The 27,752-nt window shown below is 39.0% G+C and overlaps 1 protein-coding gene and 1 long non-coding RNA gene across 8 annotated transcripts in view; one reads left to right on the plus strand and one right to left on the minus strand.

The window, feature by feature from the left end:
• The window catches only part of UBE3A (ubiquitin protein ligase E3A), a 103,288-nt gene extending 99,434 nt beyond the window's left edge, over positions 1–3,854 (plus strand). For all 7 annotated transcript variants that reach the window (XM_010356044.2, XM_030930311.1, XM_030930313.1 and 4 more), the window contains 2 exons: positions 969–1,112; positions 1,918–3,854. In XM_010356044.2, coding sequence (XP_010354346.1) covers positions 969–1,112; positions 1,918–2,038 — 265 coding nt within the window. In that variant the 3' untranslated portion in view covers positions 2,039–3,854. The remainder of the gene's footprint in view (positions 1–968; positions 1,113–1,917) is intronic.
• The window catches only part of LOC104656432, a 76,437-nt gene continuing 51,201 nt past the window's right edge, over positions 2,517–27,752 (minus strand). The window contains exon 8 of the long non-coding RNA XR_747123.2: positions 2,517–3,137. This is a non-coding gene — a long non-coding RNA (uncharacterized LOC104656432). The remainder of the gene's footprint in view (positions 3,138–27,752) is intronic.

The following is a 27,752-nucleotide window of genomic DNA, read 5'->3' on the forward strand; positions in this document are numbered from 1 at the left end:
GGATAAATCATTCTCTTAAAATAACTGCATGTGGCAGAAATGTCAGAATAATTCTCCTCCTCCATACACAGCACGTATTACTTGTTAAAAGTATTCTAGTTCAGGCCGGGTGCGGTGGCTCACGCCTGTAATCCCAGCACTTTGGGAGGCCGAGGCAGGCGGATCACAAGGTCAGGAGATCGAGACCATGGTGAAACCCCGTCTCTACTAAAAATACAAAAAATTAGCCGGGCGCAGTGGCGGGCGCCTGTAGTCCCAGCTACTCGGGAGGCTGAGGCAGGAGAATGGCGGGAACCCGGGAGGCGGAGCTTGCAGTGAGCTGAGATGGCGCCACTGCACTCCAACCTGGGCGACAGAGCGAGACTCCGCCTCAAAAAAAAAAAAAAAAAGTATTCTAGTTCATATAAAAATTGAACTTTTGTATTACTGCTATTAGGTATGTATGTAGTTGTTTGCATTTGGGGCCAGTTGGTTGGGGCAGGGGGTCTTTTTTTTCTTTTGTCCTTAATCTGTATCGCTTTTCCCCCCCAAAGTTGAGTTAAAGGATGAGTAGACAAGGAGAATAATGGAGAAAGGATAAATAAAATATATACCCAAAGGCACCTGGAGTTAATTTTTCCCAATATTCCTTTCAGTCTTTTTCAATTCATAGGATTTTGTCTTTTGTTTGTTACTGACTACATAATGTGGTTATACCATAGTCATTTCCTGTTATTACACACTTGGGTTTTCTTAATTTTTTACTATTGTAGTACTAATATTTTACTATATTGTAATTAAATTTTTATGTATTCAGAACTGTTTAAGATAAATTTGCTTGGAAATTATTAAATCACCAGAAGTGATATTATCCTGATAATTAACTTCTAAGTTGTCTCTTAATATTTTAAATGCAAATCATAAGCTTATATTAGTACCAGTCATAATGAATGCCTAACTGAAACCAGTATTGTATTTTTTCTCATTAGGGAGTTCTGGGAAATCGTTCATTCATTTACAGATGAACAGAAAAGACTCTTCTTGCAGTTTACAACGGGCACAGACAGAGCACCTGTGGGAGGACTAGGAAAATTAAAGATGATTATAGCCAAAAATGGCCCAGACACAGAAAGGTAATTATTAAGTGGTGACTCTATACCTACTGAAAACCTTGCATTCCTCGTCACACACATATGAACTGTCTTTATAGTTTCTAAGCACCTTTGTGATTTTATGTACAAATCCTCAAATCATATTAGACAATTGAGAAAATATTTTGCTGTCATTGTGTGAGGAAACTTTTAAGGAATTGCCCTAGTTAAAAATTATTATGGGACTCACATTGGTTTGGAATTTTTCAAATTAGTATGATTCATTTACTTTTTTGATTCCCAGCTTGTTAGTTGAAAGCCATGTTACATGATAATCTATTTAGAATGGTTACATTGAGGCTTGGAAGATTATCATTCGATTATGCTAGAATCCTGTTATCAAATCATTTTCATAGTCATATTGCCAGCAGTATTTCTAATAAGCATTTAAGAGCACACAGTTTGAAATCTTGTAAACCAGGTTTGAATATTTTCTCCACCTTAGAGGAAGTTACTTCTCAGTGGCCTAACCTCTGAAGTGCATTTACTGATGTCCTCTCTGTGGTTTTGTTGTGGAAAGATTTAGTGAAACGAACTGTAATAATTAAATACCTAAAACAGTATCTGGTATGTAGTAAAAACTCGATAAGTATCTTATCATCATTGTTACTAGCTTTGAGTAATTTATAGGATAAAGACAAACTGATTCTTGGTAGTTACACAACAAAAAGTTTATGATTTGCATTAATGTATAGTTTGCATTGCAAACCATCTCAACTATATACAATTCTAAGTGTATTTCCCATGACTTATTATTTTCCTGTTTTTTCCCCTTTTCTCTATTTAGGTTACCTACATCTCATACTTGCTTTAATGTGCTTTTACTTCCGGAATATTCAAGCAAAGAAAAACTTAAAGAGAGATTGTTGAAGGCCATCACGTATGCCAAAGGATTTGGCATGCTGTAAAACAAAACAAAATAAAACAAAAAAAAGGAGGAAAAAAAAAAGAAAAAATTTTAAAAATTTTAAAAATATAACAAGAGGGATAAATGTTTGGTGGTGATAGTGTCCCAGTACAAAAAGGCTGTAAGATAGTGAACCACAGTAGTCACCTCTGTCTGTGCCTCCCTTCTTTATTGGGGACATGTGGGCTGGAACAGCAGATTTCAGCTACATATATGAACAAATCCTTTATTATTATTATAATTATTTTTTTGTGTGAAAGTGTTACATATTCTTTCACTTGTATGTACAGAGAGGTTTTTCTGAATATTTATTTTAAGGGTTAAATCACTTTTGCTTGTGTTTATTACTGCTTGAGGTTGAGCCTTTTGAGTATTTAAAAAATATATACCAACAGAACTACTCTCCCAAGGAAAATATTGCCACCATTTGTAGACCATGTAACCTTCAAGTATGTGCTACTTTTTTGTCCCTGTATCTAACTCAAATCAGGAACTGTTTTTTTTTTTTTTAATGATTTGCTTTTGAAACTTGAAGTCTTTGAAACAGTGTGATGCAATTACTGCTGTTCTAGCCCCCAAAGAGTTTTCTGTGCAAAATCTTGAGAATCAATAAAGATGGAAGGGAGAAATTGGAATGTTTTAACTGCAGCCCTCAGAACTTTAGTAACAGCACAACAAATTAAAAAACAACTCATGCCACAGTATGTTGTCTTCATGTGTCTTGCAATGAACTGTTTCAGTAGCCAATCCTCTTTCTTAGTATATGAAAGGACAGGGATTTTTGTTCTTGTTGTTCTTGTTATTTTAAGTTTACTGGGGAAAGTGCATTTGGCCAAATGAAATGGTAGTCAAGCCTATTGCAACAAAGTTAGGAAGTTTGTTGTTTATTATAAACAAAAAGCATGTGAAAGTGCACTTAAGATAGAGTTTTTATTAATTACTTATTACCTAGATTTTAAATAGACAATCCAAAGTCTCCCCTTCGTGTTGCCATCATCTTGTTGAATCAGCCATTTTATCGAGGCACGTGATCAGTGTTGCAACATAATGAAAAAGATGGCTACTGTGCCTTGTGTTACTTAATCATACAGTAAGCTGACCTGGAAATGAATGAAACTATTACTCCTAAGAATTACATTGTATAGCCCCACAGGTTAAATTTAATTCAAAACATGTTAAACATTACTTTCATGTACTATGGAAAAGTACAAGTAGGTTTACATTACTGGATTTTCAGAAGTAAGTAGTTTCCCCTTTCCTAGTCTTCTGTGTATGTGATGTTAATTTCTTTTATTGCATTATAAAATAAAAGGATTATGTATTTTTAACTAAGGTGAGACATTGATATATCCTTTTGCTACAAGCTATAGCTAACGTGCTGAGCTTGTGCCTTGGTGATTGTTTTAACTGATTACTGTAGATCAACCTGATGATTTGTTTGAAATTGGCAGGAAAAATGCAGCTTTCAAATCATTGGGGGGAGAAAAAGGATGTCTTTCAGGATTATTTTAATTTTTTTCATAATTGAGACAGAACTGTTATGTACCATAATGCTAAATAAAACTGTGGCACTTTTCACCATAATTTAGTGGAAAAAGAAGACAATGCTTTCCATATTGTGATAAGGTAACATGGGGTTTTTCTGGGCCAGCCTTTAGAACACTGTTAAGGTACATACGCTACCTTGATGAAAGGGACCTTCGTGCAACTGTAGTCATCTTAAAGGCTTCTCATCCACTGTGCTTCTTAATGTGTAATTAAAGTGAGGAGAAATTAAATACTCTGAGGGCGTTTTATATAATAAATTCGTGAAGAAATGTGTGCGCTTCAGTTCTCAAGTTTTATTATTACGGTACTGAAGTTCTACAATTGTAATAATGTATCCATATGACAAGTTTTAAAGTGATAATTGAAATAGGTTATCAGATATAGAATTCACATCAAGTAGACTTCTAACAGAGTCAAAATGAACCTACCCTTAAAATTTTAGAGGGAAAAAAATCATCAGTTGCACAGACAAGCTGCTCTAGCGTGCTTAATTACGCTAGGCATGTTGTCACTCCCCTTACTTTTGCTGCATGGAATGTCCCTGACCAATAAGGAAGAGGAAAACACAGAAATTTTGACGATAGTGGATGCTTCCTCTACCCCAAATGTTATGTTATAAAAGTACTTTTTTGCCTAGGTACTCTATTATCTAGTTTGGTTTTCTTTGAATTAGACCTCAATCTCCAGGAAGCTCTGGAGGGAAAAAAAGGAACCATAAACTAAAGTAACTGGTTTTCCAAATAAATGCTAACTTTTTTTAACTTTCATTATAGAACATTTCAAACATAAAACATGAAAACAGCCTGCAGCCAAACTTTTCTGGACCTTGGCAGCGCCAGCAAATGAGCTGGTCATCCTAACCTACGTTTCCTGAGATAACTACTTTTGGGGATGCTTGCTTGTATAGGGAGATCCATATCAAAAAGAAACTTGAAAATGAGGCTTCAAACAGAACTTGCTGATGTTATTCATCCCTCCTCGGTACAGATACTCTGCTAGAACAGATGGTTGTAATGGGGCAGCATCACTCCCTGTTCCCATTAAAAACATGACCCTTCTGAGATTCCAGGCCCCTTTGAGGAATTTTTCTCAAGAATTCCATACAAACTGTCAGAGAAAGAAATGTCGTCCCAAGACCAGTCCCTGTGTACTCTTGATCCCTTTACCTGCTTACCGCAATTTTTTCTGACTTTCCACCAGTGTCTGTCTAAGGGCCATCTGTACCCCTCCCACACTTCCATGGGCCACTATATAATCCAAAACACACCTTCCATTTGCTCCCTCATTTGGTTGCCTCCTTTTACCTCAACAGTGTTAGTGTGTAAAGAATTGCCTGGGGAAGGTAGAGGGTTTTACAAGTACAGAGTCCCAAGTCTTTTTCTCCCCTCCCTGTTAGTGGGTTGGCATTGGTTAACAGCCACTGCAAGATTTTGATGCAGGTGTGGGGTAGGTATCACTGTGAAAGGCTACTAATCCATGACAGTTTCACTGAAGGTACAGTCTTCAAGGATCCTTATAACCTCCTCATTGCCAAAATCAGTAACACTTATCTATAACCTTGACTGTACCCTAACTTGAGCTGTTGCTTCTCTGGCTGCTTATTTTTCTTTCCCAATTTACCCAGATTTTGGATGGATACTCCTCCAATTCTGCTTAAAGTCCTTACCTGTTCTTGCCCAGTCCTCTCTGGTCAACCTCAGGCATTCCCAAAGATTCTTCCCCAATTCTGTATCTTCTACTCAGACCTCTGTCTCCAGGATTTCTTTCTGCTACCTCAAAGTCAGTAGGCCTAAAAACAAAATTCTTCATCTTGCATCTCTATCAACCATTCTTTGTTTCTTTTTACGAAATGTAACCTTCACCCTGATCATCAAATCTCTCATTCCTCAATTGTCACAGGTTGTCAGTTCTTTCCCCGTAAACCCCTTCCGTCATTCCTCCCCTATTTATACTGCCCTTACAGGTCCTGATCCTCTGACTCACCTGGACATTCTTAGCAGCTGCCTAATTTAATTCCCTGGCTCTGATCTCCCTCTTCCAATCCTTTTCATTGTGCAAGAACACCATCTTGCTAATTTTAATATTCTCTGCGTTCAGTGCCTCCACAAATCACCCCCTCACTGACCTTTCCAATTTGGCCGTGGGTTACACACTTTTCTCCCTGCATTCCTACCCAGCATCTTGTCATTTCTCAAATACTCTTCATGACCAGATTTTTAAAGTACCTCATCCATGAAGACTTCATCAGCCCCCAAAGTGCCTCCAGTGCTTCCATGGTAGCACGGCATGGTGGGGTACGGTACGTTTCGTAGTTGAACAGTGAGGAGTCACTGGAATTCTTATGGAATGTCTTAGGGTCTGCTCTTGATACCCCTTCCACATTTCAGTTCAGGATTTTTTTTTTTTTTCTTTTAATAACCTTTGCCTGGAGTGTAAGTAAATTCATGATGGCTATTGTCCCTTTTAAAAAAAAAAAAAAACCATTTTGCCTTTCACATGTTATTGCCTCCATTTTTCTGTTACCTTGTCAGTGTTGCCACCTAAATGATTGAAAATGACCCAGCATGCAGTAGAATGTAGTGAAGCTTCCTATTTCATCCATTTTTTCATAAGTGCATTGGTATCTATATATCCATCTGCCCAAGCACCAGTTGTTGAAAAGACTATTATTTCCCCATGAATGGTCCTGGGACCCTTGTCAAAGAACAGTTGACCATAAATGTAAGACTTTTTGGATTCTCAGTCTTAACTCTGTTGTCATATATGTCTATCCTTATACTACACTGCACTGTCTTGATTGCTGTAGCTTTGTACTAAGTTTGGATTTGGGATGTGCAAGTCCGCCAATTTTTTTTTCCCCAAAATCATTTTGTTTATTTTCAGTCCCTTGCATTTCATACGAATTTTAGGATCATTGTGTCAATTCCTGCAAAACAGCTGGGATCCTGATAAGGATTTCGTTGAATTGGTAGATAAATTTGAGAAATCACTGCTGTTTTAATGGTGTTAGGTTTTCTGTTCCGTGACTGTGGGATGTCTTTGCATTTGCTTAGGTCTTTCGTTTATTTCAGTGATGTTTTATAGATTTCAGTGTACAAGTTTCGACGTCTTTAATTTTTTTCTAAGTATTTCATTGATGCCACTTTATATGATTATTTTCTAATTTTTATTTTTGTATTCATCACTGGTCTTAGTAATAAAATTGATTTTTATATGTTGATCTTGTATATTGTAGCTTTTCTAAAATTCTATTTTTTTTTTTTTTTTTGGTCACTAGTATTTTTTGCTTATGAGATCATGCATCTGTGAACAGAAATACTTTTACTTCTTCCTTTCCAGTCTAGATTCTTATTATTTCATTTTCTTGTCTTAGTGTACTGGCTAGCACCTCCAGTACAGTACTGGATAGAAGTGACAAGAGCAGACATCTTTTTCTTGTTCCTGATTTTAGGGGGAAAGCATTCAGTCTTTCAGCATTGAGTATGATGTTAGCTGTGGGTTTGCATCAAGTTGAGGAAATTCTTTTATTAAACCTAGTTTACTGAGTGTTTTTTAATCAAAAAAAAAAAAAGGAGGGGCTATGGATTTTGTCAAACGCTTCTTCTGTATCAAGATTGTCATGTTGTTTTGTCCTTTATTCTGTTAATATGTTGTATTAATGGACTTTTGTATATTGAATTAACCTTGCATTCCTGGGATAATCTCAGTTGTCCATGCTACATAAACCTTGTTCTATGCTGCTAGATTTGGTTTGCTAGTATTTTGTTTAGAATGTTTGCATGTATATTCATAAGGAATATTGGTCTGTAGTTTTCATATTATGTATCTGTCTGGTTTGGGGATGAGAGTCATACAGCTCTCAGAATGAATTGGGGGCTTTCCCTGTTCCTAAACCTACTGAGGTATTTTTTAAGTGAACTACTTGGAGACCTTCAGCTGTGATCTTTAGATGCTAGGAGACACAGGGATGGTACCTGACTCTGAAAAGGGTCTCAGGGTAAGACGTGTCTGAAGTGGCCTGTGGCAACTAACTAAAGAGTACTCCCACCAATAATGGAGTCAAGATGTATGTTTCCCAGGGGCCACACTGGTCACTGAAAAGAGATGGACTATGAGCCATCTGGAAAAGTACCCTGCACAAGTGGGCTGCCTGCCTGGAGCCAGGCACCCTGCAGCTGAGTGCCATATAATGTTGAAGCTGTTGAAGGAGGAGAGGTTGGAAGCTGCCAGCTTAGAGAATCTCAGCGGTGGTTCCCAGCAGTGTGTATTCCAGGAAAGAGTCATTCCCCACCCTGGCTCAAAGTAATAATTAACAGTGACTGGGTAAGGCAGGATCTTTTCTTCTAATTCCCTCCCCTCCAGAAAGGGCAGCAGCAGCTTTCGAATGGGAAAGAAGGTGGAGGGAGGAAAAGAAAAACCGATTTCCCCACACTGCTGTCTTTAAGCTTCCCACTCAAAGGCCTCAGTAAGAGGCAGAATTGTTCTCAATTAAGAGAGTTTGGCGACTTGATGTTTCAAAGGTGTGAGCTTTTTAATACCCTAGAAAAACTGATGATTTTTTCTAGGTATTTTTAATACCCTAGAAAAATTGTTGATTACCAAAAAGGGACCAGAAAAGCTACACAGCCTGAGATTTCATCCCCAGAAAAATGAATCCAGAGAGCAGACTTACAGAAAGAAAAAAAAAAAGTGTTCTGCCCCTGCCTCTCCCACACACAAAGTGAGAAAGAGAGTCTTCATCATTTGGCAGATTAGACCTGGGGAAAGACTCGGGACATTTAGGATGATGATATTTATGATGAGGAAGATTTCTATGGGAAACTTAATTTTTAAGTTGTCTCTAATCCTATTCCAACTGAAGTTTGAATTTTTTTCCTTTCATTAACATTTACTGAGCAAATACCTATTGAATGTTTGCCATTTTGCAGGGTGCCATGGATTTCAGGCTGATTGAGAGCTGCTTTGTTGAATCAAGGAGTCTACTACAGGGAGACAGTCTAGTTAGAGCAGGCATAAGTACAAACCACTAAGGATAAAAGAAGTATGTGCAAGTACAATGTGGGCAGAGAATTCAGATCCAAAAATACTGCAGATAGGTGATGAAGGTCAAGCCGAATCTTGACAGACAGGATAGGTGTATGTGAGGCAGATAGGCGGAAGCTCTTGAGTATGTCTGAGTGTCAGGCTCTAAGGGATCAAGATGAGATTGGGATAATGAGGGCCTTACAGACCATACCAAGGACTTTGGACTTTATTTTGCAGACGTTAAGAAGCAAAGACATAATCAGTTTTACATGTTATGTTTTTTACAAACTGAAAGAGCACAAGTGTACATGTGGTCTTTGCAGTTAAGTTATTGCTGTAATTTTTAAAAGGCAGACAATCTGAGGATAGAAGGGAGGCCAGAGTCCAAGAAATGCTAGGGACTCGGTGATTGATTCAGTGCCCATGCATGGGAGAGTTAAGAGTCAAAGACAGCTCCCCCATTTCAGGTTTTGAGAGCTGAGTGGACAGTGTTGCTGTTGGGTCTACAGAGAAGAAGAGTGGGTTTTGAAAGGAAAATTATTAATAGTACAATTGAATGATGTTTTAGTTGTGTCTGAGGGATATCCAGGGAGAGCTGTCCTGAGGCAGTTAAAAATACGGGTCTAGAGAAAAATGTACACGGAAGATAAAAATGTATGACTCCAGCACATAGACCATAGCTGAACCCGTGGCCAGGAAAATTATCCTGGAAAAGGCAGAGAGGAGAGAAGGACAAGGATGGGATCCATGGAAATGCTAGCATTTGAGAGTTACACAAGGAACCCACAGCAGAGGCATATGAGAAAAAGCAGGTTGGTTTGTCTGCTCCAGCAGACAGACACCAAGCCCCATGAGGGCAGAGACTTTGTCTTCGTGGCTGTACCTCCAGTGCACAGAGCAGACTGTCCATGTGCTTTGTGGATCCATGCAGTTACTGGGGTGTCTCAGAAACTTTGCATCCTCCTCCCTACTGTATCTGCATAACCCTGGCCAAGCCTCCCTTTTCCCAATGTCAACTCTCACTGTAACTTTTAAGGAGGGCATATATCTACTTACTGTCATCACCATAAAGATAAAATCAGCCAAGTGAAAATATTTTGAAACTTTGGAAATATATAAACTCCAAAATCATCAGTTACATCAATTACATACATTACATAATGATGTAATGACTCTGGCATCCTAAAGATCCCATCACTCTGCCTCACACTGGGGTCTTGCCTACTTCTCCGTTCCAAAAGGGGACAGTAGTGGTATCAAATCTGTTTCTTGAGGCAAATGAAGTACCTTGCTCCAAAATAATCACCCACAGCAGGCAGGTAACCTCCAAGTGCTTCAAGCTGAGATTGAGCAGGAGGATCCCAGCTCGTCACAACTGGGTGGTAAATAATATACTTGGGCCCAAATGGAAGGAAATGCATTACCCTACGATGCATTTCAGAAGTTACCCCAATATGCTTGCATCCAGGCCCTAAATCCAGCAAAAAAAAAAATGCCATGCCATTCACCTTCAACATGCGTTAATGGAACTGAGATATATTTCAGATTTAAATTGTGTTCCCCAAAGTATTCATTATTCCATAGTGCCTATTACAATCTGCATTTTTATGTTTACTTCATGACTGCCTAATTCCCTCCTTAAATGTTAAGCTTCATGACAGTAGGAGCGTATCTGTTTTATTTGCTCCACTGCCCCGTACACACATACTTGTTGAATGAATGTTTGAATGCCCCTGTGATTGCAAAGTCCAAGGGCCTGATTTGTCAACCAGACTTCCACATTTCTACAGAAATGGCCAGTAAAAGGTAGTATAAGAATGGTTCCTGCATGTGAGAATGATCTTGGATGGAGCTGTTCTGGCCTTCAGCTGCTCCTCACACTCTCCTGCCACTGTGCAGGGACAGCGCAACCCCCATGTTGCTTTCTTGAGTGGAGCTCATTTCAGAAAAGCAGTAAAAGGAGAACCCACTTGTTTGCTTTATGTTCCTAAGAAGGTGTTGAGTAAATCAATCATGTTATCCAAAGTGACTTTAATTTTATGAAGGCTCCTTTGTTTCTCTTGCACTCCTTTCTACCCATCTCTACTCCCACCTCCACCCCCACCCTCAAATCATGCTATAATTTCCATTCACTTAAGGGTGGCTTTTATCTCATCACAACCATCTGTGTGCTTTAAATAGCTTCTGCGTAACCAAAGTGGAAGTAGTCGTGTAGAAGAGCACATGGCCACTCCAGGGAACATGAGAAGCCTCTGCCTGAAGGTGGGCCTCCCTTCTGTCATCTGATCTCACACATGGCACTGCAAACCTGCAGTTATTTAGCCATGTGCTTTGTGACATTGATTTCACTTTCTTGGGTTATTCTTTTTTTTTTTTTTTTTTTTTTTTTTTGCAACGGAGTGTCACTCTGGCCCAGGCTGGAGTGCAGTGGCCGGATCTCAGCTCACTACAAGCTCCGCCTCCCGGGTTCACGCCATTCTCCTGCCTCAGCCTCCCGAGTAGCTGGGACTACAGGCGTCCGTCACCTCGCCCAGCTAGATTTTTGTATTTTTTTAGTAGAGACGGGGTTTCACCGTGTTCGCCAGGATGGTCTCGATCTCCTGACTCGTGATCCGCCCGTCTCGGCCTCCCAAAGTGCTGGGATTACAGGCTTGAGCCACCGTGCCCGTCTTTAGGGAACTTAAATATTTAAGAAACAAATATTACTCAAAAGAGAGCTGTACCATTATTATATTCATTTTAAGTGAAAAACTGCCGCCTCCCATATATATTTATCTCATGACCACCTAATTGATAAAAATATGTTAACTGTTGTCTTACATTGCCTCAGGGAAAAAGTCTGGGTGTTGACTGGAGGGACTGCAGGATAGCCAGCCATTCGATACCTGCTTTTGTGACAAGCTAAAGCAATTGGATTTTGGTGGCTTAGGGGTAAAAATGGCCTGACAGATCATCTTGCCCAGCCCTCAGGATACAGAGGAGAAAACTTGGGTCTCAAGCTGTGAAGCGCTTTGCTCAAGAGCACTGGCTATTTCACATATGTAACAAGCTCCTACTTCATGCTCATTTCACAGTAGCGTGTCACTTTCAGGTCAGCTTCCTTCAGTGGACATTGTCTTCGCTTAATTAAATGTCAGGAGGTCCCCCCAAGAAGGCTTGACTCAAGGAAGCAGGAGGGAGGGCAGACCCTCCCAGTTCTCTCATTGACTAACTTTCATTTGTTGGATTGTTTTTACTGATAAAAGATCAGAAATTAGAGCCAGGTTCCTGTTCCTGTTCCCTACCCAAGCCTCTGAAGAAGCAAATTAGTGAATGTTCCCCAAATTCTTTTACTTTCTAGTATGCAGTAAGCAGTACTGCCAAAAAGTTTCCCAGAGTCATGTTCCTCTTAGATATCTTTCCTTGAAAACTGTTGTTTGGCATGGAGATCCAAGCTGGTGTGGAAAGTTCCAGATGCCCTGGTCCCAGCCTCAGCTGCCCTGATTTTGCTGCCTGTTCTCACTGCTTGTCTCCATGTTTCCATTTGAAGTCCTGCGGTGCTACTGTGCCCTGAGTTCACTTTCTTACTGTTGAATCCTGCCTTGCTTGCCATGTTTTATAGATGAGGAAAGCATTTTCTACCAGAGCTCAGGAGCAGCCTTGAGGTCAGGGGTAAGGTTTCTCATTGGTAAGTATTCAGTAGTTGCTGAATGACAATTGGGTGGAAAGGGAAGGGGTGCCTTTCTTAGAAAAAATGTCTGTTATTTGTGGTAATGAAATTGCTTCCAATTGATTTTCTGATCTCTTTGAGAACTATTTACTGCCCTCTTCCTGCATCATGCATTCTGATTTCTGGGGCATTCAGTGCTCCCTCCCTTCCTTTATTCAAGGGGCTCTTGGAAAAGAAATCTTTGAAGAGAAAATGTGTGGGCAGTGGGAGACTTCTGATTCTCTACACCAAATACTCAGCCCTTTCATTCATGAGAAACCCCCGCTTTAGGATGGCGTGGATCTGAGTCAGCAGGCCTGGGTTCATTTGTATATACTCCAGATTGTGGAGGTTGTTCCTGGGTCTTGGCCTTTTATTTTGAGGGTGCTCCACACTTCTGTCTCCATAGACTATGTAATTAAGAAGCTTGCCTTTCGATTTCCTGCCAATGGCTGGATCTTGAGGATCACTGTACAACGCTTGTGTGCCCCACTGGAGAAGTCTGTCATGGCACCTTTCCCCTCCCATAGTAGTGGAATGCTGTCCACAGAAAGCTTCTCTTCACTGTTCAGAGACTCTAAAGAGAAAACCTGCGCTGACTTGCTCTGCCTACTGGGACCTCCTTATATTCACCATTGCCCTCACACCCTTTTCCTTGGAGTCTGTCTTTAGGGTCGCCCTGGGAGCTGCCTGGGCCTCCACCTTCTTAAGCAGGCCACTCCTGAGAGCTGGGTAGAGACTGTCTTTGTCCAGACTGTCTGAAGAGCATCTTGCTGTTAACCTTCCTCTCCTGTTCTTGACTACTGCCTTCACTGCTGCCTCGCTCTCATCTACCAGGGTGGTATTATAAAGTATGTCCTTGAAGGTGAGCTGTTTGACCAGCTCCTTGTTGCCTAGCAACCTAGGAAATTGTCAGAACAATCGGGCTTGCATCAGCTCTGACCTTTGGAGCTTTGACTGGCATTATTTATAAAAGGCTTTCTGCTCTGTTAGTCGAGCATTGGCTTCATATTTCTCCATGGACTCCAGAAAACTGGGTTTCTTTTTCGCAAGTTCTCTTGTTTCCCGTTGAAGAACAGAATTGAGTAGGACTTCTCTATTTCCTTGAGTTTTATGCTCTCTCCAAATACGGTGTAGCACTTGCTTCCCTAGTTGCCAACGCTGGCCGACCAGCTCTGGCAGTTGGCTCTGCTTGTGGTTCTTCCCTGAGATGCTCAGTTGGGCCTGGGAATCTTCCATTTCTCTGCCCACCAGGGGACCTGGCAGTCAGTGTTCTGTCAAAGACCTGTGAGGGTGCTTAGTGAACTGTGGGCACTGTGACCACAGGGTTCTATTCCCGGTCCAGTGTTTGTTTTTAAGAACTCTGTAGGTTGACAGGACATGCTGTCTGGTGGCCAAGTGCTTCTCCCAAGAGTATGGGTCCTGGGAGACATGTTTCCTGGCCTGCTTACTGCAGGCCTAGCTTCCACCTAAGAGCTATCTGCTTCCCAAGGGGATGTCTACCGTGTCTCTGTGTGATAGGAGTGGAATAGTAGGGGCAGGACTGAAAGGTCTGTATGTTTGCTTTTCAGTCAGGTACAGGTGTTGGAGGTTTCTTAAATGTGATTTCTTTTGATCTCCCTGGCAGGCAGGGATGGGAAAGTTTTTAGTAAGGTTATTAACAGAGATAAAGGGTTTAGAGTTAACATTTAATAGGGGAATTTTTCTAAAGGATGGTTGAAAATGATGCATTATATAGTTTTATTGTATGAACTTTTCAAGGATGAAATTAGTCAATCTGTAGAAATTGGGCTGCCTCTGTTATTGTGATATATTAGACTGTATTGAATGATGAGACTTCCCAAAGGTTTAAAACAAACAAACAAAAAAGGAGGCAGAAGAGGAGAATGAGGATATAAATGAGGACTCTCTCGCTGGGGACACATCAGCTGTTAGCAGTCTGTCTCTGTGTACTGAGCTCAAGAACTGTGACTTTGGTTGGATGTTAGACCTTTTCTAACCAGCTTCAGACATGGTAATCTTCACATAAGCTGCTGCATTTGTTCTACCAGAAATTTAGTCTGTTGTGTGACTCCAGCCACTTTGCAACTCAAGATTGTTACTTGTTCAGGTTTCTTTCTTTAAATAGCTAACCATCTAACAACTACTATCTATATGATGGTTAGCCATACAGTATATACATCATCCATATCCTTTCCTCTTCTACTGTCTCACTCCTATTTTCCAGTCCATCATCATTTCTCCTCAAGATCAACAGACCCCAACCTCTTTTACGTAAACACTGTATTCCTGAAGTAGTCCTGCCCTTTCCTTCTGCCTACCAAGCCTCAAAGACTTCTTTTCCGTGCATCTAGACTCTGCCTGGTTGTTCTCCTTCCTTCAGAGTTATTTCTTTGTCAAACGCTACTATGCATAAAAACACAAAGCTTTGATAATTCCTTCTGTCCCAAGGGAGCCTTATGCTTGGCTGACATTTTGGGTAAAGGTGGTATTTTTATTAGTAAAATTAAATGGTACAGAAGTGAATTCTAAAATTAGTTACATAAATCTAAGAGAGTTTTCATGAATTCAGGTTGCCCCAAAGATTTAGACCATACTTCTTCCATGGAATAACTGCCATGCAGTTTGAATGGTTGACCTCAAAATTATCCCCAGCCCTAGAAGTGCAGTAGGTATATTAGTCTAAGGCAGTCAGGGTAATGCTATCATCCCTGCCACAAATTGGCTTGGAATGGGGATAACCAAAAGCACTTTGGGCCTGTGAGATTTGACAAGAGTGTTTACTGTGAGCCTGGGGAAAGAACATGCCTGCTCCCATGTGAGAGTATGAAGAAACACTGTGCCTAAGCAAGGAATCATGTGGCTCCAGTTTTTACTGTCAGCCTTTCTACCACCAAGGAGACCAGCCTTGAGATGATGCAGATGCATGGACAGCTGTGTGGAGGATAGAAGAATCCCGTTTTTAAACCACATGGCTGAGCTATTTCATTAAGTCACCCCAAAAGTCTTCAGCTAACAGTATCTTAACTGGTGAACTCCTGTGACTGATACAGGAAAATTTTACTTCTTAACCAACTATGATAAGTCCTTTGTGCAGGAAGGAGGTTTTGTGGAAATGATGTTGACTCACTGCACACTGTACAGGAGGGTGTCTCTTTGACACCACCAACCTTAAATAGTAGGAAAGCCATCAGAGTGGGTTGGGTGGTTGGGTTGCTTTATTGCAACTAACAAAGGGTCAGTTGTGCAGTTGTTCACTATCTTTCACTTCCCCTCAGAACTGTATCTCCTAGCCCATGGCCCTATAGGTCAAAAATGCCAGTTTGTTGTACGGTCAGCAGAGCCCAGTACTATGCTTTAAAACATTCAGGGATAATCATAAAATATTGAACAGATGCTGCCTGTAAACAACCACTGCAGCCAAGAACAGTCTGCACCTGAAACACTGCCTGCAACTATAAATATGCCCATATGCTTGAACAATTTTAGAGTTGTAAAAATCTTGTTTTTATAAGCAATGAGTTTCATCCCTTATTATATGAGGATTAACTTTGCAATGATGTACTGATGTTAACCGAGAAAAGGATCAAAAAGGCCTTGGTTGTGGTGAAACCCAGCAAAATGTGGGTCTGCAACAAGTTCCAGATGAATATCCAACAGCACTGTCCCAGTTTGATTAAGGTGATGACACCCCTACCATGGCCACAGGACCAGGCCATTTGATTTTCCCTAGGGTCATAGGAGTGTTAGCCCAGGTGATCAGCTCAACACCCCTGAGATCCATGAGGTATATACTTTGAAATTTCAATTCCATGACTACTGACTGCATCTCAATCCTATGTTAATACTTTCTTGAATAATATTCTGTTGACCTAGTTATCCACTTTGGAAACTTCAAAGACATCGTCTTCAGCTCTTTGTTTCTGACTCCCTATCCAGTTCTCCAGTTCTGTATACACCATCCCAGAAATGGTCCTCCCATCCAGTTAATCTCTGACACAGACTAATAAGCCTTTCTACAGCTTCAGTATATTCTCTGCTTCTGGAACCTAGGATGTAGGTGCTACAGTGATACTATCTTTGACATTCCATCTCCCTGGAGAATTTGGAAGTGGGGAAATAACATTCCTCTTAACAAAGCAAGATTACCAGTCCTGTAACCTGAGCCAAGGCACGGACCCTTCTGTGAAGGCCTATATCCAACCAGCCACAGGAACCTCTACAGAGAGACTGCAAAAGGCCAGCCCTGGAGGAGCCAATGGCCAGGAGAACATAGGCATAAAGCCTACTAAGGATGTAGCTCATCATCCCTGGGAGTGGATCCCTATAAGGAATAGGCACTTCGGGCACATACGGCCCAGTGACACCAGCCACTAGGATCTTCTGACTCTCTCCTTTATAATGTGAGTTCATTTGTTTATTGTGTGTTTAATGTGAATTCAGCCTCCCTAAAGGCTGAGAACTTCCTTTGGCTCAGTCTTCACTTCATTCAGCCTCTGACTTCCAACTGATGCACCAAGCCAATGTGCAAGAAAAGTTAATAAATAAAAGTAAGATTTATTACAGAGCCAACTGAGCACGCATATATATATGGAGGAGTCCCTGTGTCACTGGAACATTGTAGCCTTTCTCTATAACAGTCCCAGGCTAGGCAGTTCTTTGTAGGCCCAAGGGAATTGCTGCATAAGTAAGGCATGGTCTTTCTTGACTACACATCTTGTATACAAGGTATTAAGGCCCTTGGCCACCTGACTTTGGCCCATTTTTTCAATCTCAGCTCTACCCTAAATTCCCCACATAGGTCATTGATTCGCCAATGAGGTTATTCTCCTGATCTCTGTGTGGGTGCTTATACATAATGGAATTGTGTGTTTTTCTCCTGTTTAAAGTTTGGAACATCATGTTAGCCACCATTTTATTCTCTTCGCTTTCAGCATATTGCACTCACATACTCTATGTGGAATCAGTGCTACCCATTAGACCCAAGGCTCCTCAGTGGGAAATGGTGTCAGATCTCACAGAGAGCAGCTTCATGGAGCTCTAGGTTCTTCAGGCTTCCTTCACAGCCTAAGCTCCATATTTAAATCCAGCATTCAACCCTAATCACTGCTGTTCACTAGCATCTGCTACATATTCTTGCTGACTGTGCTTTCTCTTGAAAGATACAAAAGATACAAGATGCTTGAAGCTTCCCTCCAACAAGTGAGAATTCACTGAAGCTCAGAGGCAGCAGGAGCTCCCATCTGCTCTGAAATTGTGGAAAGTAGGAAAGGTGTCCAGAGGTTATGTGGCCCAAGTGATGACATCTCTGAAGCACAGATGGGCTAAGAGTCACCTGTATCCAATACTCAAGTAACACCTGTCAAGTTGTGGAAAGTTACTTTGGGACATGCCAAAGTTACACGGAGAGCTAGAGCTAGAACTCAGACCTGGGAAACCAGACTTCAGTCTCTGAACTGCACTGGGTTCTCTGCTCAGAACCTTATTGGGGAGAGAACTGACAAAAGGCAAGGCTAAGGAGTGCTCTTTGTGGATGCAGCAGGAGGAGAAACACCCTTCCAATGAGGGGTCTACACAGAGTTCAAATATCCCCTTTATTCACACTGAACACGAGTATGGTTTTCCTCTTTTGCCCTCTGCACAGGTGGCATAGAAGGCAGCACCTGATCCTTCAGGTCTGGGGGAGGAGTCCCCAGAGAATTCATAGACCTTTTAAACCCTTCACATCAAACTGACATCTGCTTATGTAGCTCAGCTAAATGTGTTAGTCATTTGTCAGTCTGTCATCTAACTCTATTATCAAACACATCTTCCCAAAAACAAGAAGGGGAAGGGAAAAAGGAGTCTAGGAAAGGACCACACTTTCTACCACTCCTGTAAACAGTGAGCTTTACTCTGCAATACACCAAATGGAGGGAGAGAGGCTATGAGATGGGCACAGTAAAGAGCCACCTAAGGGAAGTGGACAGAACTCCAGAAGACTTCCTAAGGAGGCATTTATTCTTTATGATTCTTTGAAATGTTTTTTTTTAAATCATCTTTGACTTTTGCTCTAAAAGTATCACAAGTAAGACTCATCTGTGAAACTAAGCACATCCTATAGTCAAACTATGAAATCTTGTACACACATTAGTGGGGCACTGTGACACCACTGATTTCCTTAAACTGAGCTCCTTTCAAGGTGTTTTGACCTAACTGGCCTTTGGGTCAGATACAGCTTTTACATACTTTTGGTAGGTAACTACCAGTTCCTATTTGTCAGGGAAAGTGGGTAGGAGTTAGCTATTCCCCATAACCTTGATAGCAGCTTATAAAGAGCCAGTGTCAAATCAATTTGTGCCACATGCATTATTTTTAAAGCATTTCTTAGAAAGCACACACAGGAGTGTTCATGCAAGAGGTACTGTAAGCCCTTTGCTTTCAGGGCTTACAGCCTCTCAACTTAAATTGAAGGTTTATTACACAAGTTATTTGCAACAGTGACCAGCATTAGGCTCTGCTGTGTTAACTACTGGCATCAGTCAAAACATGTTCTCACCTCATTGCTGTATATGTTTATATGTTTAGGGGTCAAGCCCTGTGTGTCCTTTCTGAGGGCCATGTTAAAGGCCTCCTCAGATTCCTGTACCCTATTCTTGCAAGGTGGAGAGGTTCTCTAGAAGTATTTTAGCCAGGATACATATATTGAATGCCCTCAACTTCACCAGTGCAAGCCAGTTTCTAACATATAAATTAGCAAGCCACTGATTTTACCAATAAAAAACCCATTTCTAACATTTACTATGGAATTAGCAAACTTCCTGGTGTACATTGGATATCGAAGCTCCAGAAACAGACTCAGAAGAAATAGAGAAATGACAAGTAATTTAGACTGATCCTCTTAAAAGAAGTTCAACAAAGTACAAGAAAATATGGACAGAAAAATGGAATTTGGAAAACAACATATGAACAGAATGAGAAGTTTAACAAAGAAATATAAACAAAAACTAGAAATTCTAAAGATAAAGGATGCAGTAACTGAACTGAAAATCTCAGTAGAACACTTCAACAGCAGACTTGATCAAGCAGAAGAATCAGTGAGCTCAAAGGTAAGACATTTGAAATTATCCAATGAGAAACAAAAAAGAATGCCTGTAAGAATTATAGGACACATCAAGCTAGCTAACTTTTGCATAATAGGAGGTCCTTAAGGAGAAAAGAAAGAAAAACGCCTAGAAAGCATATTTAAGGAAGGAATAGCGGAAAAATTCCGAAATCTGAGAAAAGATGACAAAATTCAGGAACAGGAAGCTGAGATCACCAAATTCAACCCAAAGAGTTCACCAAGACACGTCACAACCAAATTATCAAAAATCAAAGACACAGAATACTGAAAGCAGCAAAGATAAGAAACATATCGCATTCAAGGTAGCCCCAATACAGATTCAGTGGCTTTATCAGCAAAAAATCTTACAGGCCAGTGAGAGTGGGATATTCAAAGTGCTGAAAGAAACAAAACTGTTAAATAAGAATACTTTACTTGGCAAAGGGAGAAATAAACACTTTTCCAGATAAACAATGCCTAAGGGAGTTTGTCACCACTAGGCCTGCTCTACTGAAATTACTAAAAGGGAGTTCTTTAGGCTTAAATAAAAGACTGCTAGTTAATGAAAAACATAAAAGTAAAAAACTAAATGGTATAAGTAATTCATAGAATTCTCTACTATTGTAAAAGTGGCATGTAAAGCAATGTTATTTGTATTAGGTTTAAAAGATGAAACTTAAAAACAACTGTAGCTACAATAAATTGTCAAGAGATACAAATTTTAAAAAACAAATGTAAACTTTGACATCAAAATCATAAAAGGTGGGGGGTTGTGAAAGCACAGAGTTTTTGTATGCAACTAAAGGCAAGTTTTTATCAGCTTAAAGTAGCCTGTTATAAGGATAAAATGTTTTAAGTTAGCCTTATGGCAAATACAATGGTAGTTGCATAGACTGTAAAAAAAAAAAAAGAATTCAAAGCACACCACCACAGAAAACCACCAAACCACAAAGGAAGGTAGCAGTAGGGAAAAAAGAAACAAGGGAGCTACAAAACAATCAGAAAACAAATTACAAAATGACACTAGCAATTTCTTACCAATAGTTACCTTGAATGTAAATGGATTAGATTCTCCAAGAAAAAAAGACATAGAATGACAGAACGGATTTTTTTTTTTTTTTTAAATCACAACCACATACTACCTAGAAGAGACTCTTTTTTCTTTTCTTTTTCTTTCTTTCTTTTTTTTTTTTTTTTCTTTTTGAGACGGAGTTTTGCTCTTGTTGCCCAGGCTGGAGTGCAATGGCACGATCTCGGCTCACTGCAACCTCCACCTCCTGGGTTCAAGCAATTCTCCTGCCTCAGCCTCCTGAGTAATTGGGATTACAAGCACCCACAACCACACCCAGCTAATTTTGTACTTTTAGTAGACATGGGTTTTCTCCATGTTGGTCAGGCTGGTCTGGAACTCCTGATCTCTGGTGATCCCACCCGCCTTGACCTCCCAAAGTGCTGGGATTATAGGCGTGAGCCACTGTGCCCGGCAAGAGATTCACTTTTCTACTAAACATACACATAGACTGAAAGTGAAGGGATGGAAAAAGATATTCTACATAAATGGAAATTGAGAGCAGAGGTAGCTATACTTCTATCAGACAAAATAGACTTTAAGTCAATACTATAAAAAGAAATGAAGTTTATTATATAATGATAAGGGATTCATTCACCAAGAAGACATAACAATTGTAAAAATATATGCACCCAACATTGACACACCTGAATACATAAAGCAATTGTTAAATGATCTGAAGAGGGAGATAGGCTGCAATACTATAATAGGGGACCTCAATACTCTACTTTTCACAGTGGGCAGATTGATCCCCTAGACAGAAAATCAATATTAAGAAACAATGGGCTTCAATTACACTTTAGACCAAATGGACCTAACAGGCATATACGAAACATTCCATCCAGAAGCAGTAGAATACATTTTGTTCTCAAATGCACATGGAACATTCTCCAGGATATATTGTATGTTAGTCCACAAAACTAATCTTAAGTTTAAGAGGACAGAAATCATATCAAGTCCCTTTTCTGATTACAATGGCATGAGACTAGAAATCAAGAACAAGAATAAATTCTGGTGGAAAATACAGCAATATGTGGAAATTAAACAACATGCTCCCAAACAACTAATAGTTCACAGAAGAAATCAAAAAGTAAATAAAAAATTACCTTGAGACAAATGAAAATGGAAACAAAATTTACGTGATGCAGCAAAATCAGTCCTAATGGAAATTTACAGCAATACACACCTACATCAACAAAGAAGGATCACAATCTTACTTTTCACCTAAAGGAACTAAAAAAAGAACAGACTAAGCCCAAAAGTTAGCATAAAGAAGTAAATAACAAAGATCACAGTTGAAATAAAGACTAGAAAAAAATGAACAAATCTAAAAGTTGTGCTTTTTTTTGGCGGGGGGGGGCGGGGAAGATAAAAACAAATTCTTACCTAGACTAGTGATAAAAGAGAGTACTCAAATAAGATCAGAAGTGAAAGAGGAGACATTTACAACTGATATCACCAAAATACAAAGGATTATAAGAAACTGCTATGAAATTATGCACTATCAAATTGGATGACCTAAAGAAATGAATAAATTCCTAGACATATACAACCTACAAAGAGTGAATCACGAAGAAACAAGATCTGAATAAGCCAATAACAAGAAAAGAGATTGAGCCAGTAATGAAAAACATCCCACCAAAGGAAAGCCCAAGATTAGGCAGCTTCACTACTGAATTTTACCAGACATTTATAGAACTAATAGAAATTCTCAAACTTTTCCAAAACAATGAAGTAGAGGGAATACTTCTAAACTCATTTTACAAGAGTAGTGTTACACTGTTATTAAAGCCAGACAAAGACACTTCAAGGACAGAAACTTACCAAGTAATATCCCTGATGAACATGGATGCAAAAATCCTCAACAAAATATTACCAAACTGGATTCACGAACACAAAGAATGATTCACCATGATGAAGTGGGATTTATCCTTAGGATGCAAGGATGGTTCAACATATGCACACCAATAAATGTGATACACCACATAACAAAATGAAGGGTGTGAATCAGATCATATGATCACCTCAATGGAGGCAGAAAAAGCATTTGACAAAATTCAACCTGGTCTCGTGGTAAAAAACAGATTAGCTATGGAGGCCATGTATGACCCTCATGACTTTTTGACATAGTACTAGAAGTCCTAACCAGAGCAGTTAGACAAGAGAAAGAAATAAAAGGCATCCTAATAGGAAAGGAAGAAGTTAAATCATCTGTAATTACTGATGACATAACCATATACAGAAAACTGTAATGTCTCCACCAGAACAAAACTAAAACCTGGTAGAACTGATACACAAATTCTGTAAAGTTGCATAATACAAAATCATCTTACAGAAATCAGTAGTGTTTCCAGCTACTATTGATGAGCTATGTGAAAAGGAAATTAGGAAAATCTCACAATAGCAACAACTATTAAATACTGAGGTGTAAATTTAAGGAGGTAAAAGATCTGCATACTGAAAACTATAAAACACTCATAAAAGAAATGAAAGAAAACAAATAAATGGAAAGATATCCCATGTTCATGTATTAGAAGAATATTAGGAAGATGTTTATACAACCCAAGGCAATCTACAGATGTAATGCAAACTCTTTGAAATGCCAATGTCATTTTTTTCAAAAATGTAAAAAACAATTTTTAAATTCATATGGACCCACAAAAAGACCATATATAGCCAAAACAACTTTGAGCAAAAAGAACAAAGCTGAATATATCACACTCCTTGACTTAAAAACATAAAGTAATTATAATTAAACAGCATGGTGCTGGCATAAAAACAGACATCAACCAATAGAATAGAATAGAAAATCCAAAAATAAAGTCATACATTTATAGTCAACTGATTTTTGACAGAAGCGCCAAGAGCCCGCAATGGGGAAAGGACAGGGTCTTCAATAAATGGTATTGGGAAACTGGATCTCCACATGCAGAAGAATTAAATTAGACCCTTACTTACACCATATAAATGGTATTGGGGAAACTGGATCTCCACATGCAGAAGAATTAAATTAGACCCTTACTTACACCATATAAATGGTATTGGGGAAACTGGATCTCCACATGCAGAAGAATTAAATTAGACCCTTACTTACACCATATAAATGGTATTGGGGAAACTGGATCTCCACATGCAGAAGAATTAAATTAGACCCTTACTTACACCATATAAATGGTATTGGGAAACTGGATCTCCACATGCAGAAGAATTAAATTAGACCCTTACTTACACCATATAAATGGTATTGGGGAAACTGGATCTCCACATGCAGAAGAATTAAATTAGACCCTTACTTACACCATATAAATGGTATTGGGAAACTGGATCTCCACATGCAGAAGAATTAAATTAGACCCTTACTTACACCATATAAATGGTATTGGGAAACTGGATCTCCACATGCAGAAGAATTAAATTAGACCCTTACTTACACCATATAAATGGTATTGGGAAAACTGGATCTCCACATGCAGAAGAATTAAATTAGACCCTTACTTACACCATATAAATGGTATTGGGAAAACTGGATCTCCACATGCAGAAGAATTAAATTAGACCCTTACTTACACCATATAAATGGTATTGGGAAAACTGGATCTCCACATGCAGAAGAATTAAATTAGACCCTTACTTACACCATATAAATGGTATTGGGAAAACTGGATCTCCACATGCAGAAGAATTAAATTAGACCCTTACTTACACCATATAAATGGTATTGGGAAACTGGATCTCCACATGCAGAAGAATTAAATTAGACCCTTACTTACACCATATAAATGGTATTGGGAAAACTGGATCTCCACATGCAGAAGAATTAAATTAGACCCTTACTTACACCATATAAATGGTATTGGGAAAACTGGATCTCCACATGCAGAAGAATTAAATTAGACCCTTACTTACACCATATAAATGGTATTGGGAAAACTGGATCTCCACATGCAGAAGAATTAAATTAGACCCTTACTTACACCATATAAATGGTATTGGGAAAACTGGATCTCCACATGCAGAAGAATTAAATTAGACCCTTACTTACACCATATAAATGGTATTGGGGAAACTGGATCTCCACATGCAGAAGAATTAAATTAGACCCTTACTTACACCATATAAATGGTATTGGGAAACTGGATCTCCACATGCAGAAGAATTAAATTAGACCCTTACTTACACCATATAAATGGTATTGGGAAACTGGATCTCCACATGCAGAAGAATTAAATTAGACCCTTACTTACACCATATAAATGGTATTGGGGAAACTGGATCTCCACATGCAGAAGAATTAAATTAGACCCTTACTTACACCATATAAATGGTATTGGGGAAACTGGATCTCCACATGCAGAAGAATTAAATTAGACCCTTACTTACACCATATAAATGGTATTGGGAAACTGGATCTCCACATGCAGAAGAATTAAATTAGACCCTTACTTACACCATATAAATGGTATTGGGAAACTGGATCTCCACATGCAGAAGAATTAAATTAGACCCTTACTTACACCATATAAATGGTATTGGGGAAACTGGATCTCCACATGCAGAAGAATTAAATTAGACCCTTACTTACACCATATAAATGGTATTGGGGAAACTGGATCTCCACATGCAGAAGAATTAAATTAGACCCTTACTTACACCATATAAATGGTATTGGGAAACTGGATCTCCACATGCAGAAGAATTAAATTAGACCCTTACTTACACCATATAAATGGTATTGGGGAAACTGGATCTCCACATGCAGAAGAATTAAATTAGACCCTTACTTACACCATATAAATGGTATTGGGAAACTGGATCTCCACATGCAGAAGAATTAAATTAGACCCTTACTTACACCATATAAATGGTATTGGGAAAACTGGATCTCCACATGCAGAAGAATTAAATTAGACCCTTACTTACACCATATAAATGGTATTGGGAAACTGGATCTCCACATGCAGAAGAATTAAATTAGACCCTTACTTACACCATATAAATGGTATTGGGAAAACTGGATCTCCACATGCAGAAGAATTAAATTAGACCCTTACTTACACCATATAAATGGTATTGGGAAACTGGATCTCCACATGCAGAAGAATTAAATTAGACCCTTACTTACACCATATAAATGGTATTGGGAAAACTGGATCTCCACATGCAGAAGAATTAAATTAGACCCTTACTTACACCATATAAATGGTATTGGGAAAACTGGATCTCCACATGCAGAAGAATTAAATTAGACCCTTACTTACACCATATAAATGGTATTGGGAAACTGGATCTCCACATGCAGAAGAATTAAATTAGACCCTTACTTACACCATATAAATGGTATTGGGAAACTGGATCTCCACATGCAGAAGAATTAAATTAGACCCTTACTTACACCATATAAATGGTATTGGGAAAACTGGATCTCCACATGCAGAAGAATTAAATTAGACCCTTACTTACACCATATAAATGGTATTGGGAAAACTGGATCTCCACATGCAGAAGAATTAAATTAGACCCTTACTTACACCATATAAATGGTATTGGGAAAACTGGATCTCCACATGCAGAAGAATTAAATTAGACCCTTACTTACACCATATAAATGGTATTGGGAAAACTGGATCTCCACATGCAGAAGAATTAAATTAGACCCTTACTTACACCATATAAATGGTATTGGGAAAACTGGATCTCCACATGCAGAAGAATTAAATTAGACCCTTACTTACACCATATAAATGGTATTGGGAAAACTGGATCTCCACATGCAGAAGAATTAAATTAGACCCTTACTTACACCATATAAATGGTATTGGGAAAACTGGATCTCCACATGCAGAAGAATTAAATTAGACCCTTACTTACACCATATAAATGGTATTGGGAAAACTGGATCTCCACATGCAGAAGAATTAAATTAGACCCTTACTTACACCATATAAATGGTATTGGGAAAACTGGATCTCCACATGCAGAAGAATTAAATTAGACCCTTACTTACACCATATAAATGGTATTGGGAAAACTGGATCTCCACATGCAGAAGAATTAAATTAGACCCTTACTTACACCATATAAATGGTATTGGGAAACTGGATCTCCACATGCAGAAGAATTAAATTAGACCCTTACTTACACCATATAAATGGTATTGGGGAAACTGGATCTCCACATGCAGAAGAATTAAATTAGACCCTTACTTACACCATATAAATGGTATTGGGAAAACTGGATCTCCACATGCAGAAGAATTAAATTAGACCCTTACTTACACCATATAAATGGTATTGGGAAACTGGATCTCCACATGCAGAAGAATTAAATTAGACCCTTACTTACACCATATAAATGGTATTGGGAAACTGGATCTCCACATGCAGAAGAATTAAATTAGACCCTTACTTACACCATATAAATGGTATTGGGAAAACTGGATCTCCACATGCAGAAGAATTAAATTAGACCCTTACTTACACCATATAAATGGTATTGGGAAACTGGATCTCCACATGCAGAAGAATTAAATTAGACCCTTACTTACACCATATAAATGGTATTGGGAAAACTGGATCTCCACATGCAGAAGAATTAAATTAGACCCTTACTTACACCATATAAATGGTATTGGGAAACTGGATCTCCACATGCAGAAGAATTAAATTAGACCCTTACTTACACCATATAAATGGTATTGGGAAACTGGATCTCCACATGCAGAAGAATTAAATTAGACCCTTACTTACACCATATAAATGGTATTGGGAAAACTGGATCTCCACATGCAGAAGAATTAAATTAGACCCTTACTTACACCATATAAATGGTATTGGGAAAACTGGATCTCCACATGCAGAAGAATTAAATTAGACCCTTACTTACACCATATAAATGGTATTGGGAAAACTGGATCTCCACATGCAGAAGAATTAAATTAGACCCTTACTTACACCATATAAATGGTATTGGGAAAACTGGATCTCCACATGCAGAAGAATTAAATTAGACCCTTACTTACACCATATAAATGGTATTGGGAAAACTGGATCTCCACATGCAGAAGAATTAAATTAGACCCTTACTTACACCATATAAATGGTATTGGGAAAACTGGATCTCCACATGCAGAAGAATTAAATTAGACCCTTACTTACACCATATAAATGGTATTGGGAAAACTGGATCTCCACATGCAGAAGAATTAAATTAGACCCTTACTTACACCATATAAATGGTATTGGGAAAACTGGATCTCCACATGCAGAAGAATTAAATTAGACCCTTACTTACACCATATAAAT

The sequence above is a fragment of the Rhinopithecus roxellana genome, chromosome 5 (assembly GCF_007565055.1).
Source record: "Rhinopithecus roxellana isolate Shanxi Qingling chromosome 5, ASM756505v1, whole genome shotgun sequence".
Taxonomy (NCBI): Eukaryota; Metazoa; Chordata; class Mammalia; order Primates; family Cercopithecidae; genus Rhinopithecus; species Rhinopithecus roxellana.